This window comes from Poecilia latipinna, unplaced genomic scaffold (genome assembly GCF_001443285.1).
Source record: "Poecilia latipinna isolate Pla-1442-1.1 unplaced genomic scaffold, P_latipinna-1.0 Scaffold3453, whole genome shotgun sequence".
Taxonomy (NCBI): Eukaryota; Metazoa; Chordata; class Actinopteri; order Cyprinodontiformes; family Poeciliidae; genus Poecilia; species Poecilia latipinna.
Window position 1 is genome coordinate 34,831 of NW_015116069.1, and position 12,226 is coordinate 47,056.

Here is a 12,226-nt window from a genome sequence, read left to right on the forward strand (position 1 = left end):
CCGAAAGGATCAATTATAACATTAACTTATTATGACAAGAGGCAAGCAGGACATTCTCAATCAGGCATCTATAATAGGTAACAGATGGTGTCGCCTTGTCGCTGCTGCCTGTCCCATCTCTGAGCACTGCAATGTAACCACCGCTGACTGCCAGGCGCACACGTGGGAGCACTTGAGCCCCGCCCCGTTGATTCCGCGCAGCCAATCGGCGCGCGTCGTGGAATCTTCTCAGCCAATCACAGCGCTGCTTGTTGAGGAAAGCGGAATTGACATAATGCGGACGTCCTGCTAACAGCAAGGAGGAAGGTATGGATACATGATAAACACGCCGGCGTTAAAAGTTATTTCTACTGACCAACAGATCTCCCAGGCGGTTGTTACACCCGTCTAACTTTCAACCCTGAGCAGAGGCGCTGCTTTTTTATACACTAAGCTACATCTCCTCCTCGGTATTGTGTGTTTTTGGAGCGCAGAGGTGTGGGGTTTGTTTCAGGGCGGTTGGGTTTTAGCTGACACCAAATTGAAAAGGGCGAAAGCCCCAGATAGCCGTTGTGAATAGCTGCATTGTGCTGGTAGGTTAGGCTTTGTGTGTGTGTGACAGCCCAGGTTCACACCTTTATCCCTCATGTCATATATAAATATATATTAAGAAAGTCCCGTTAAATGCTTTTGTTTACAATATTTCTGTTTGTTTTTGTTGCCCGAAGGGTCTTCATCATTGCCCTGTTCAGGCTGACACGGCGTGTCGCCGCGTTAACGACTAAATTCCCAGTGACGGCGAGCTGTCCTGTTGTTTACAGCCGTGCTCTGCTGTCAGTCCGCTGTGCCAAAGCCTCGTCACCTCTGCCGAAGATGCCGCAAACAAACAAGTCCAGTAGCACCCCGGCGGCTGACTCTCCGGGCTCGGTCCAGGCGGAGGCCCCGGCTTCCTGTGAGGAGAGCCGGGGTGCAAAAGATGATGGAGGAGGAGAGGACAATGTTGGAGACCGTGAGATCATCAAGTCACCCAGCGACCCGAAGCAGTACAGGTATAAAGCTCTTTCTGACGTGTTTTCGTTGGTGAACTGCGGCTTTGCCTGTTTTGACGAAAGACCAGCACTTAATACAGCTGAGCAGTGAGAAGCACATTGGTCTGAAAAGTGTGGCATGCACTTTAATTCAACCCCCTCTGAGGTGATACTGTTCAGAAGGATGTTTTACTTTTCTTTGTAAGAAGTCTCTTCCATCTTTGCAAATCCAAAGACCGGTGTTTTCACACCTCACTGACTGGTAGATTCGGTTCTTTTGGGCATCAAAATTGCAACATTTGTTACATTTACAACTTGGGCGGTTCACACTCGCACTGCGTCACATGACGATTTAGGTCTGGCATTTGACTGCTCCATTCAAACACATGGACGGTAGACGTCCAACCCAACTGTCAAGTCTTTTGCAGCCTCTAAATTTATTTATTTTTTTCCTGGCATTGATCAATGTTTAGCCCCATTAATCGTCCTATGAATTACCAGCTTCCCTGTTAAAGAAAAGCATGAAACTGCCATCCAGTGTTTTACAACTGGGATGTAAAACATCTTCAGGTTGATGTTTGTCGTCAGTCTTTCTTTACATACGACGTTTAGCATGTAATCTCAACTGTGAGATGGCTTTCAACAAGCTCTAACTAATGCTGTTATCTTTGCCAATCTCCCATAAAGGGAGCAACTAAAATTTATCCTGTCAACAGAATCCCCTGTCTGAGCTGTAGATCCTTCAGAGTCACCATGGACCTTCTGGTTACTTCTCTGAGTAATGCTCTCCTGTCACTTCAGAAGGACATCCATGTCTCATTAAGTTTGAAGTCGTGCCTTCCTCTTCTGTTCAATTCGTCTTTTTCAAACAACGGACCAAACAGTGCTCTGCGGGGTATTGCTTTGAAACCCGAACCCTGCTTTAAACTTCCCCACAACTTTCTGCCCGACCTGTCTGCTGTGCTCATGCTCTCCAGCAAACCGAGACAGCTGTGGTTATTCTGAGATTAAATTACACGCCGATGGATTTTAGTTACCGAATATAAGACTTCTGAAAGTATTTGGTTGCATTTCATGTCAAGCTGAAAATGTATGTTAACATCCAACCTTTTCCTTCCATTTCACAAAGATCTTCAAATCCTCATTGACAGGACATGCAAATAAGCGGAAGAAGATTTGGTTTGGGCTCAGCTGACTGAATTTATCGCCCCATGGCACTAGTCTTCCCTGGGCAGCGAGCCATAAAGCCCTAACCAAACACTGCCTCTGGGTAAAGCTCCTGGGGTTTTAGTTTGTTCCCAGTCACAGTGTTTAATTTAATTTCACATTCACTGAAATCTATCAAGAAGAGCTATTTTCTTGGTTCGTAAATGTGAAAGTAGAGATAAAATGACCCAGATCTACTAACCCCAATCCACAAATGATATTGAGCTTCTCCTCCAGCTGGATCAGTGCATTGTTATTATTGCACTCTGATGATCTGATTTCATGCTTTAAGCACACATCGGTGCCCCGGGCCGCCGCGGTGCGTAGTCAGAAAATGTGCTGCGGAAAAAGAAGCACAGAACAAGCCTCAGAGGGTTCGAGATGGAGCCTTCAAAGTAATACATGATTTAACAGCCCCGCTAAAAATCGGACAAGAGAAAGAAGAAAGTCGATGAAACTTGCGACGTTGGAGTTCGCCAAAGGTGGTCTTGTGGTTTTTACCTTCAGTTTTATGCTCCTCAGGTACATCGTTTTAGACAACGGCCTCGCAGCTCTGCTCATCTCTGACTTCAGTGGGCCGGCGGTATCAGAACATGATGACTTGGACAAAGAAGAAGAGGGGGACGATGATGACGACGAAGAAGAAGAGGAGGAGGAGGAGGAGGAAGATGAAGACGATGAGGAGGAGCATGAGGATGAGGCTGACGTGGATGAAGGCAGGGAAGACAAGAAGGGAGCTAAAAAGAAGAGAGGAAGTGCAGACAAACAGGTACCACACTGGTGTTTTACTGAAAAGCCTCTTTTAGACTGTAGCCTGCTGTACAAATGCTCAACACCCATTAAGTTTTCTTTTAAATGCAGATATGTTTATTTTTGCAACTTTCATTTTTTTCACTTATATTCAAATCAAAGTAAAGAAAAAATTATGTAAAAAAAACAAAAAAAGTGAAAGAGAAAGGATGAGTACAAGTCAGCAGAGAAGACAACCAAAAGTTTCAGAAGAGTGAATAAAATATGAACCCAAAGCTAAAGGAATGTTACAAGAGTCTGCAGTTTGAATTCAGTTTCATGAAGTTGAGGTGTATATGGTAACATTTCCAGTAATTACAGTAAAGTCTGACCAGACGTCCAAATGCAGCAGTTTGGATACCTAGCAAACCAACATCCCCTGGAGGGCCTTAAAAGCAACCTGCCACTATCCTAGTGTGGCTGAAATTTACCGCAGTGACAAAACTCAGAAAGCTGTCAAATAAAACACAAATTATTCTCCTTTTCTGACCAGATTTGTTAGACAGTTGTGCATGTCTGCATGTTCCCTGATGTAACTTTATGTTACCAAGCCATCCAGTAGTTGTGCAGTTCTCAGTTCCTTCACCTGATTAATTAGCATTTATTCATGGGATATTAGTTGCACTCCAAAAACGTAGTCATGAAAACATTATTCCAGGTACATCGTCTGACGCAGCTCTCAAATCCTACGAGCCCATGTGGAGTTAGTTTAGCCACAGCATGCTGTTTTGCTTTAAGACGTCACTTAAAGGAGCGGTACTATGCATTTTCCTGGTACGTAGTGCTATTTCTATAGCACAATTGAGCTTTGCAATTGGACAACTTGAAATTAGCCTCTGTCTCTTTAAGAAGCTCTATGATACCGGCATAGATATTTGCATGAAAAACACTCGCAGTGCCTTTCTCTGTGTTGCTAATTGATGCCCATCCTTTGCTTTGACATATTCCTGTTAAAAAGGTCATTTTATATTTATCCAGTGAACAGTCTGTGTCCTATGAACAATACCAGTCCACTGGACTCTGGGGATTCAGATGACACACCGTCATCCATGTATAATACAAGGTTACCAGGCTTTTTACTGATAGTTATTTATCTGCTGCTTTAGAAAAAAAACAATAGAAAGGCTGATTATGATTTATTCATGTTCTATGTTTTTAGTATTCAGAGATTTTTGCCATTTAAAAATAGTTATTCCACATAAAATTAGCAACAAACTAGAGCTTATCTGCTGATAAAAGAAACTTTTGGTGCCATTTCCGGTGAAGACCTAGTAAGTTTGCATCTTGCTCAACTTGTCAGCAGCTTTCAGCTCGTTTCTTGTTGTCTCTCAAAGTTCAAAGTATTTCTTTAAATTCCCGCAGAGGGTCCAATAAAGTGAAACTTCCTAATGCATAATTCAACAAGTCCATTTAGATACTTGTTTGAAAAACAACAGCCGACTCTTCCAGGGCGAAATTGCTCTGAACAGTGAATCAATGAAACAAAATAACATTGAAAATGTGGTCAAAGCTTTAAAGACACAGATTTCAATATTGTTTTGCAGATTCCACAAAAAAAAACAACAACCTGAACCTCAAGTTTCTTTTTTTTTCACCTGACAGCCATACCTGAAACCAGTTCTGTCTCCTCTCAGACCCAACACTGCTTCCTAACTGCTAATTAGAGGAAACTACATTTTTGAATTAATTTAAGTTGCTTATCTAGAACATTGGATGAATTTTTACCAGGCCAAAAAAAAACAACAAAAAACTGCACTTTTGGTCTCTACCCTTAAACCATGAATATAAATTGCCATATTACTGTATTTCTTAACTTAGAGGTAAAGTCAGACATTCGGTTTATCCGTAAAATGTGACAAAAATAACAAGTTTGCAGAGGACCTCTTGTAAGAATTTTAACATGCTGTGTTTTGTGGCTGGCATGATGATGCAATATGCGAGAAATATGTTTTGGGTTTTATTTCTTTTGGATGTGAACTTGTAAGTGTTTTTTTTTTTTTTTTTACTTTACTGAAAATACAGCAATCAAGACTAGGGTACACTCGTTTTATTTTTATTTTTGAAGATTTTCCCTAGTGCATATGTGTGAATTATACATCAGTACTTGCACTCTAATATTTGAATTAATGTTTTTTAGGGAATTACAGACAGATCAGCATTCTTCCAGGTAGAGTGCCCAAGTTGCTTTATCCCTGTAATTTAACCAGATGTTACTTCTTCAGATGACATTTAGCCTTTTATTTTTTTTTTATTGCAGCTGCAAATTTTAGTCAAACTTAAAGGTGTTGAGTTTTGAGAAGGAACTTCTCTCCTGCTCATGTTAAACTAACTTCACTGTTTTGTGTTCAAGCACAACAGTGATCCCAAAGACGCATTAAAAGTGAGTTTGGCTGGCTTACATCGTTAGAGGTAACTTTTAAGGTTGGGCTACTGTTTCTGATTGGAGAATTGGTAACATATGAGGCCGAAGTTATACCAAAAGCTTGTCGATGTTTACCCGAAGCCTGTGGTCAAGTTGGGATATGCAATCAAATATTAATGGGCTGTGAAAAAAAGTCATTCCTTTCCACTGTCACCTCGTGCTTGATCAGGATTGGATTCCTGCAAAGTCAAACAATAACTTGACTTCCTTATGCCGTTTCACCAGCTGGCATTATGAACTAAATTTGACTGCTTTGTTCTGTAACTTGGGTCAAATGGGAATGGGTGTCAATTAATTTGACCTACTTTTAAAATCGGAAAGTGTTGGGTTTACTTTCTTTATATTGGATCACTTTGTTTTGTAAAGTGCTTTGAGCTGCATGGAAATACAAAGAACTGAATAATGAATCCTCTGGAAAAAGAACAGTTCAAATGCATAATAGAACAAAAGTGAACATGCTATCTAATGCATTATGCAGTGAAACCGCATATAACCAACATGGGATCACTCAATGAGAAAATAAAATGAATGCATGCTATGATACATAGCAGCAAATGATGCGACTACATTCTTTTCCCCTGCTCCCATTACCGTTGTGTCTCTTTTGTTCTTCTCTGCAACTGCGTTGCTTGTAGTTATTTAACAGTCACATTTCTCTGACAATCAGGACAAGTCTCAAAGATAATTTGATTTCTCTGTGTTTAAGTCTGCAGCGGCTCTGTGTGTCGGCGTGGGCAGCTTCAGCGACCCCAGCGACCTCCCAGGCCTCGCTCACTTTCTGGAGCACAGTGAGTAATTAACGCCGGAGAGTCCAATCGAGTTCCTCCTTTTCAGCGCCTTGATACAAAACCGAGATGGGACAATTAAAGGGCTGATTCGATGTGAAAAAGGTAACTTGGAACGGTGGATTCTGTAGATTTTATCCACACCACCGATCGGGACTTTTCAAACCAAATAATATTTGGATGAGAAAAGCTCCTAACTGAATGAGGTTATTGTGAGATTTAGTCAATTAATCCAAATTGTGGAAGAAAGGAGTCTCAGTGCTTCCTTTCTTCCTTCCTTTATTTATTTATTTTTTTAAGTAAACCTTTTTCTTTGAAGTGAAAGTTAGCCCTGACACATATTTTTCTGCTGCTACATTCAAAGCATTTTATTTTCATAGATATGCTTTGAATATAGAGACTGGAGAGTTATCGTCTTGTGCGTACAGTTTTGCTTTTGAGGCTTTTTTTTTCTGTGTGTGTGTGTTTTCTTTTTTTTTTCTTGAGTTATTATCTAGTTCAGATAGTCCATCTTTAGAACACATCTGTAGGGCCTGGCACTGCAAACCAGCGTCAGATCCTTGTGTAAAATGTCAACTCTTCTTTGCTGAATGTTCGCCCTCAGGGCTTTTCCGTCCTGTGTTTCTCCAGCCTCAGTAGAACGGGTGACGAGGTTGTGGGAAGACAGCGCAGCTAACCGTGCCTTAGGAAGATCGGAGGCTACATTTTCTATAAATACATTCTACCATCGCTCTTTTAATGTTGCCACTGATCCCGATGTTTTAATGCGTTTTTGTTTCTTTGTTGTGCGTGCCTTGTTTTCTTATTTTGTCACGTTCAAGATCCGTTAACGGGATGTGACAGCTCCCAGAATAACCCTCTCCTGAAGCCATGGTCATTCAGTGTGTGGAGGGGGACAAAGGACATAAAATTTTCTTTTAGGCTTTTTTTGACCCACTTTTCTCTGCTGCTTTTATTTCCATTCAACTCATTACCTGCAAAAAATAAAAAAAATCCCCCCCATCTAATACATGAGGTATAAAATGTAAGAAACCATTTTAGAAAAAGTCAAAAATCGTCAGTAAGGCTGGATTTACATTAAGCATTGTCGTCAGCTGTCGAGACTTATGGTGCCTTTTGAAAGAATTTCCACTATGCAGACATACTCTTCAGTTAATTGGATAAGATGTAGCATGATCAAGAAAGATGTTTTAAAAGCTTTGATGGGTACGTCTGAAACACCATCCATCCATCCATTTTCTTACACCCTTGTCCCTCAGTGGGGTCGGGAGGGTTGCTGGTGCCCATCTCCAGCTAACGTTCCGGGCGAGAGGCGGGGTCACCCTGGACAGGTCGCCAGTCTGTCGCAGGGCAACACAGAGACAAACAGCCATACATACACACACTCACACCTTGGGGCAATTTGGAGAGGCCAATTAACCTGACAGTCATGTTTTTGGACTGTGGGAGGAAACCGGAGTACGCGAAGAAAACCCACGCATGCACAGGGAGAACATGCAAACTCCACGCAGAAAGACCGGGGCTGGGAATCGAACCCAGAACCTTCAACAGCTCTACCAACTGCGCCACTGTGCAGCCCCATCTGAAACACGTGGTATTCATATGTATGATTCCCCCAGAGTCAAAACTTTGTAAAATATAATTTGCTACAATTACAGCTGCAAGACTTTCTGCATACCTGTCAGCTTTGAAGCAGCAGCAGCAGCAGAAGAAGAAGCAGACATCCCTAACTTCCATTTTTGCTGAATAGCTCAAGCTTTAACAGACTGGACACTAAGACTGTGTTCAGTGGGTCCTTAAGGAAATTTAGGTCTGGACAATATGGACTCTTACCACAATGTTTTGTGGTACTTTTGTGATAACAATAAAAAAATATGATATTTATTGCTGCTTTATTGGATAGTTAAAAAAGGTGCAATACTCAAGAACACAAATACTGTTATTGAAAAACATTCCCTTATAAAATAGGCTTCTTCAGGACGCCATTTATTTAAGAAATGTGATTTATAGCACTAACCTGCACAAATTGCACATTCTTTCTAATTTACTGGCATTTATTGATGTTCTTGTTGAGCAAACAGTGGAGAAAATGATTTAAAAAAAACAACATTTCTGACGGTGTTGTCAGTTTTGCTTTTTTATTTGATGTCATTAATTGAAATTTATCGAGACAATGAAAAATCAAAATTCTTATCACGATAAGACGTTTTTCCACAACAAACGATAATCAATCCAAAAATATCTGACAAAATGCCCAGCCCTCGTCTGGATTTTGACTTTTTAAAAGATTCAGATCTGCTGTTGATCGCAGCACATGATAAATGCATCATCGTAGTTTGTAGTATCATTAATTATTACATTTACTTACTTTTTGCGCTGTATTCTGCAGTGGATGAACAAAGCCCAGTAACTTGGGTGAGGTTTCCAGCACACCTCCTCCTGTCTGAACGTCTCTCCTTCCTCAGCCTGTCAGTTTAGGTTCAGTTCACATCGGAGGTCATGGTGGCCTCGATCACACATACTAAACAGCTGGTTATCTGATGGACAAAAGTGGTGAATAATTGTGAAGCGGAGGGAAAACGACACCTGGTTCTTAAATGTTTTTGCATGTTAAACGCCTAAAAATTGTGGCATGCATTTGTATCTTCACCCCCTTTTACTCTCACAGCCCTCAGTAAAATCCAGTATATTCAATTTCCTTTAGAAGTCACCTTGTCGGCTGGCAGATTGTCTGATTAATCCTCTCTTTGCCCTGCCAATTTTTGGTTCACAGCTAAGTCTCTTGGAACATTTGTCACACGCTTTCCATTTTTTGGACAGTGGACTGAACATTGCACTGTCAGATTTAGGAGATAATTTCAAAACCTTAAAATTGGGCCAATTCCGCAGTGTCGTCCGTATAGTAAATTGGTGATTTACCGCTAATCATTTGATTTGCGTGGACTTCGGGTAATGTAGACGATGGTCTCCTGCTTTTAATTACGCAAGAGCAGGACAAGTCGGGAGAATAAAGCTGGTGCAACTCAGACCGCCACACATCTTTAGGATTGCTGCCATCAGCAGAGATAGCTGAACATTGTTCTTAGGTCATTAGTCATAAAGGAAACCCATGTTTATTTTTAAAGTTTGTCATCCGAACTGTCAACAAATGCTCAAAGCTTCGCTTGGAGCCGTGTGAAGGGAGACAAAGCTATCATTTTCTGAAATGCGTTGTCAGGCTGTGTCTGTGCTTGGCTCATTGTCCAGGCAAACAAGAGGACCCATAAATAAAATACACATTTTTCAGAAAGCTGCTGTGATGGATTTTTCATTTATGCTATTTTATTTATTTATCCATTCACTGATGTACAGTCACTTTACGCTTCTCCTCCCCGTCACATCTGATTTCCTTGTTGTATTCCAGTGGTGTTCATGGGCAGCGAGAAGTACCCGTCAGAAAACGGCTTTGATGCGTTCCTCAAGAAGCACGGCGGGAGCGACAACGCCTCCACCGACTGCGAAAGGACCATCTTCCAATTTGACGTCCAGAGAAAAAGCTTCAAAGAAGCCCTTGACAGGTCTGGAAACGAGAGATTTCCTTTGTCTTTGTGTGTTTTTTTTTTTTTTTCTTTTCTTTTTTTTTGCTGCTGTCACCCTTCACAGGCGAACTTATTGAGAGCTTTTGCTTGACTGACGGATAAACAGAAAAGAAAGAAACAGAGCAGGAGAAGATAATTCAAAGAGGCCATTTAGACACCGTGTAAACATGATTCTGCTTGATTTTAGCAATGCGTTGAAATGACATGTGGGCACTATCCTTGTCCAGCTGTTAGAGTATAAAATCTGTTGGTGTCTTGCACACTTTGGATGATGTTTAGGAAGTTATTTTCTTCCCAAATATGTGCAAGCCAGGAAAATCTGGAACAACATTTTTTTGTGTTCTCAAAGACCAGTGCTGTTTGCAGCTCAGAGTTTTTAAAATAATTTTATCTTATCAGACAAATTGTCTCATCTGTATTTTAAATTTAATTGCATTTTTTCCCCCTTATAATGTAAAATACAAATTTTGTGCAGCTTTGTACAACTGGACTAATTGGTATTTTTATTTGCAAATACAACATTTAAATCCAGTCACTCATGTCCATCTTACAGTTGAGCCCAAAATTATTCATACTTTAGATTTAAAATGATTTTTGTTAAACTGAGAAGTTTGTTTCTCTGCACCCTTCGAAACAATCTATTGAACAACCTTAGTTTGCTTTACGGAAATCAAATGGTGTGATAATAGTTGCACGTGTCCACTGGTATTTTAACGATTTATCTTTGGTGATTTTGACTAATTCTCCATTTCTTTTTATCTCCATGTCTTGCTAAGCAAGCTGCTAATATAAACTCTGCATGGTGTTTGTTGTTCTCAGGTGGGCCCAGTTCTTTATCTGCCCCCTGATGATCCGAGACGCCATCAACAGGGAGGTGGAGGCGGTTGACAGCGGTGCGTCTCTCTGCCGCTGCATACCCCTTGCTCTGTTCTGAGATGATAAATCGTACCTCATCTATTTGGGGTTATAAACATCGCAGCTGCTCATGTAGCTCTTTTATACTCCATCTATTGTTGTGTTCTTTTCTTTTTTAAATCCTTTGTCTGCTCCTTGTTTGTGTTTTGTTTTTCCTGTCAGAGTACCANCTGGCTAAGCCGTCCGACTCCCACAGGAAGGAGATGCTGTTCGGCAGTCTGGCCAAACCTGGACACCCTATGGGCAAGTTCTGCTGGGGTAAGTCTGGAAAAACCACCACTGGGACACTTAACACACACTGGGCCTCCTTGGAGAATGTGCAGCAATAACACACAGGTGTGGTGAATAAAACGCCAATTTTCCAGCTTCATCTCTCTGCATTCAATCTTTGCTGCCCCGAAACTATCTTTGGTTCTTGTTAATCCATTCTAGGTAACGCTGAGACACTGAAGCATGAGCCGAAGAAGAAAAAGATCAACGTGTACAAGCGTCTGTTTGCCTTCTGGAAGGAGCACTACTCTGCCCACTACATGACTCTGGCTGTTCAGTCAAAAGGTCGGAAAAATCAATCCCGTTTTTCATTCATAAAGGCGCATTTAGTTAAGAGAAATTAACTCGATCCTCTAACTTATTTCATGCGGTGAAACAAACTGATTCCTTGAGAAAAAAAAAAGGCAATCTGCAGGTTCATAAATTAAACTGGCATTTGCACAAATAAGGTTCCTCTTCATCCATGTGCAGCCAGCTGGAGATAATTGCTGTCAGATAAAAATTATCCAACAGATTTTCAGGGTTTCGCTGAAAATGTCACGCAGGTAATTAACTACTTTATTCCAGTAAAATATTGACAAGTGTTGAATTTTTTTTTGTGCTCCGAACTATCATCCTCATTAAACCAATGAGTTAATGGTCCTCAGTATAAATATGATCCCTTCCTGTTGGGAGTCGTGTGTTTTTCTCAATCTACGGCGGTGTTGGCTGAAACAGATGTGTCACAGTTGTCCTAATTAGAAAAGCAGGAGACAACGTGTTAGACAATAAAACGTCTAAGAACTATCGGAACATGGTAATACAATCAAGTTCAAGTGTTTTCGAGCGACACACAATTTCTTAATTTCTTTTTTTTTTATGTTCGCTCCGCAGCTAAATCCTTTTTGTTAAGGAATAAGCCTGATAATAATTTGCGTTATAGCAGTAGGGAAAACATAATGTTTTATTCATTTTGATGGTAAGCAGGAGTAGGTAATAAACTTAAAACTTTATTACAAATACTTCATAAACTTTATAGTGGTGGTGAAAAAGCATGACTAAACTCAGCAGTGTTTTTGGCTGTAAAGCGCTCACTGCATGCAGTCTAGAAGCCCTTGTTCTAAACCATAAACACTATTTATTGTTCTCCTCATGGAAATATTGAAAACAGAGTTGCTCTTAAAGCAAAAGTCAAAATTCTAACTAAGGATGCTGTGTGTAGTTTTAAAACATCACATTGTTTGTGTTGTTGTCAGGTTCACATGGTGTGATGAG

The 12,226-nt window shown here is 40.7% G+C and overlaps 2 protein-coding genes across 4 annotated transcripts; both read left to right on the forward strand.

Annotated features, from left to right (window-relative positions):
- Window positions 1-204: 204 nt before the first annotated feature.
- On the forward strand, window positions 205-10,736 carry LOC106941012 (nardilysin-like). Of its 3 annotated transcripts, none has more exons than XM_015023920.1 (7): window positions 205-306; window positions 708-1,028; window positions 2,736-2,982; window positions 5,140-5,169; window positions 6,131-6,212; window positions 9,613-9,766; window positions 10,607-10,736. In XM_015023920.1, exons 2-7 carry the CDS (start codon window positions 853-855, stop codon window positions 10,719-10,721), a joined length of 804 nt encoding a protein of 267 aa, XP_014879406.1. In that variant the 5' UTR covers window positions 205-306; window positions 708-852; the 3' UTR covers window positions 10,722-10,736. The 3 variants fall into 3 exon arrangements, with proteins under 3 accessions (XP_014879406.1, XP_014879408.1, XP_014879407.1); XM_015023921.1 differs by lacking the exon at window positions 205-306 and adding an exon at window positions 313-572; XM_015023922.1 differs by lacking the exon at window positions 5,140-5,169 and having other exon boundaries at window positions 206-306.
- A 94-nt stretch (window positions 10,737-10,830) lies between these two features.
- Window positions 10,831-11,331, forward strand: LOC106941013 (nardilysin-like). The gene is made up of 2 exons (XM_015023923.1): window positions 10,831-10,960; window positions 11,135-11,331. The coding sequence occupies exons 1-2, from the start codon at window positions 10,906-10,908 to the stop codon at window positions 11,314-11,316; spliced, it is 237 nt and encodes a 78-aa protein (XP_014879409.1). The 5' UTR covers window positions 10,831-10,905; the 3' UTR covers window positions 11,317-11,331.
- Window positions 11,332-12,226: the final 895 nt, after the last annotated feature.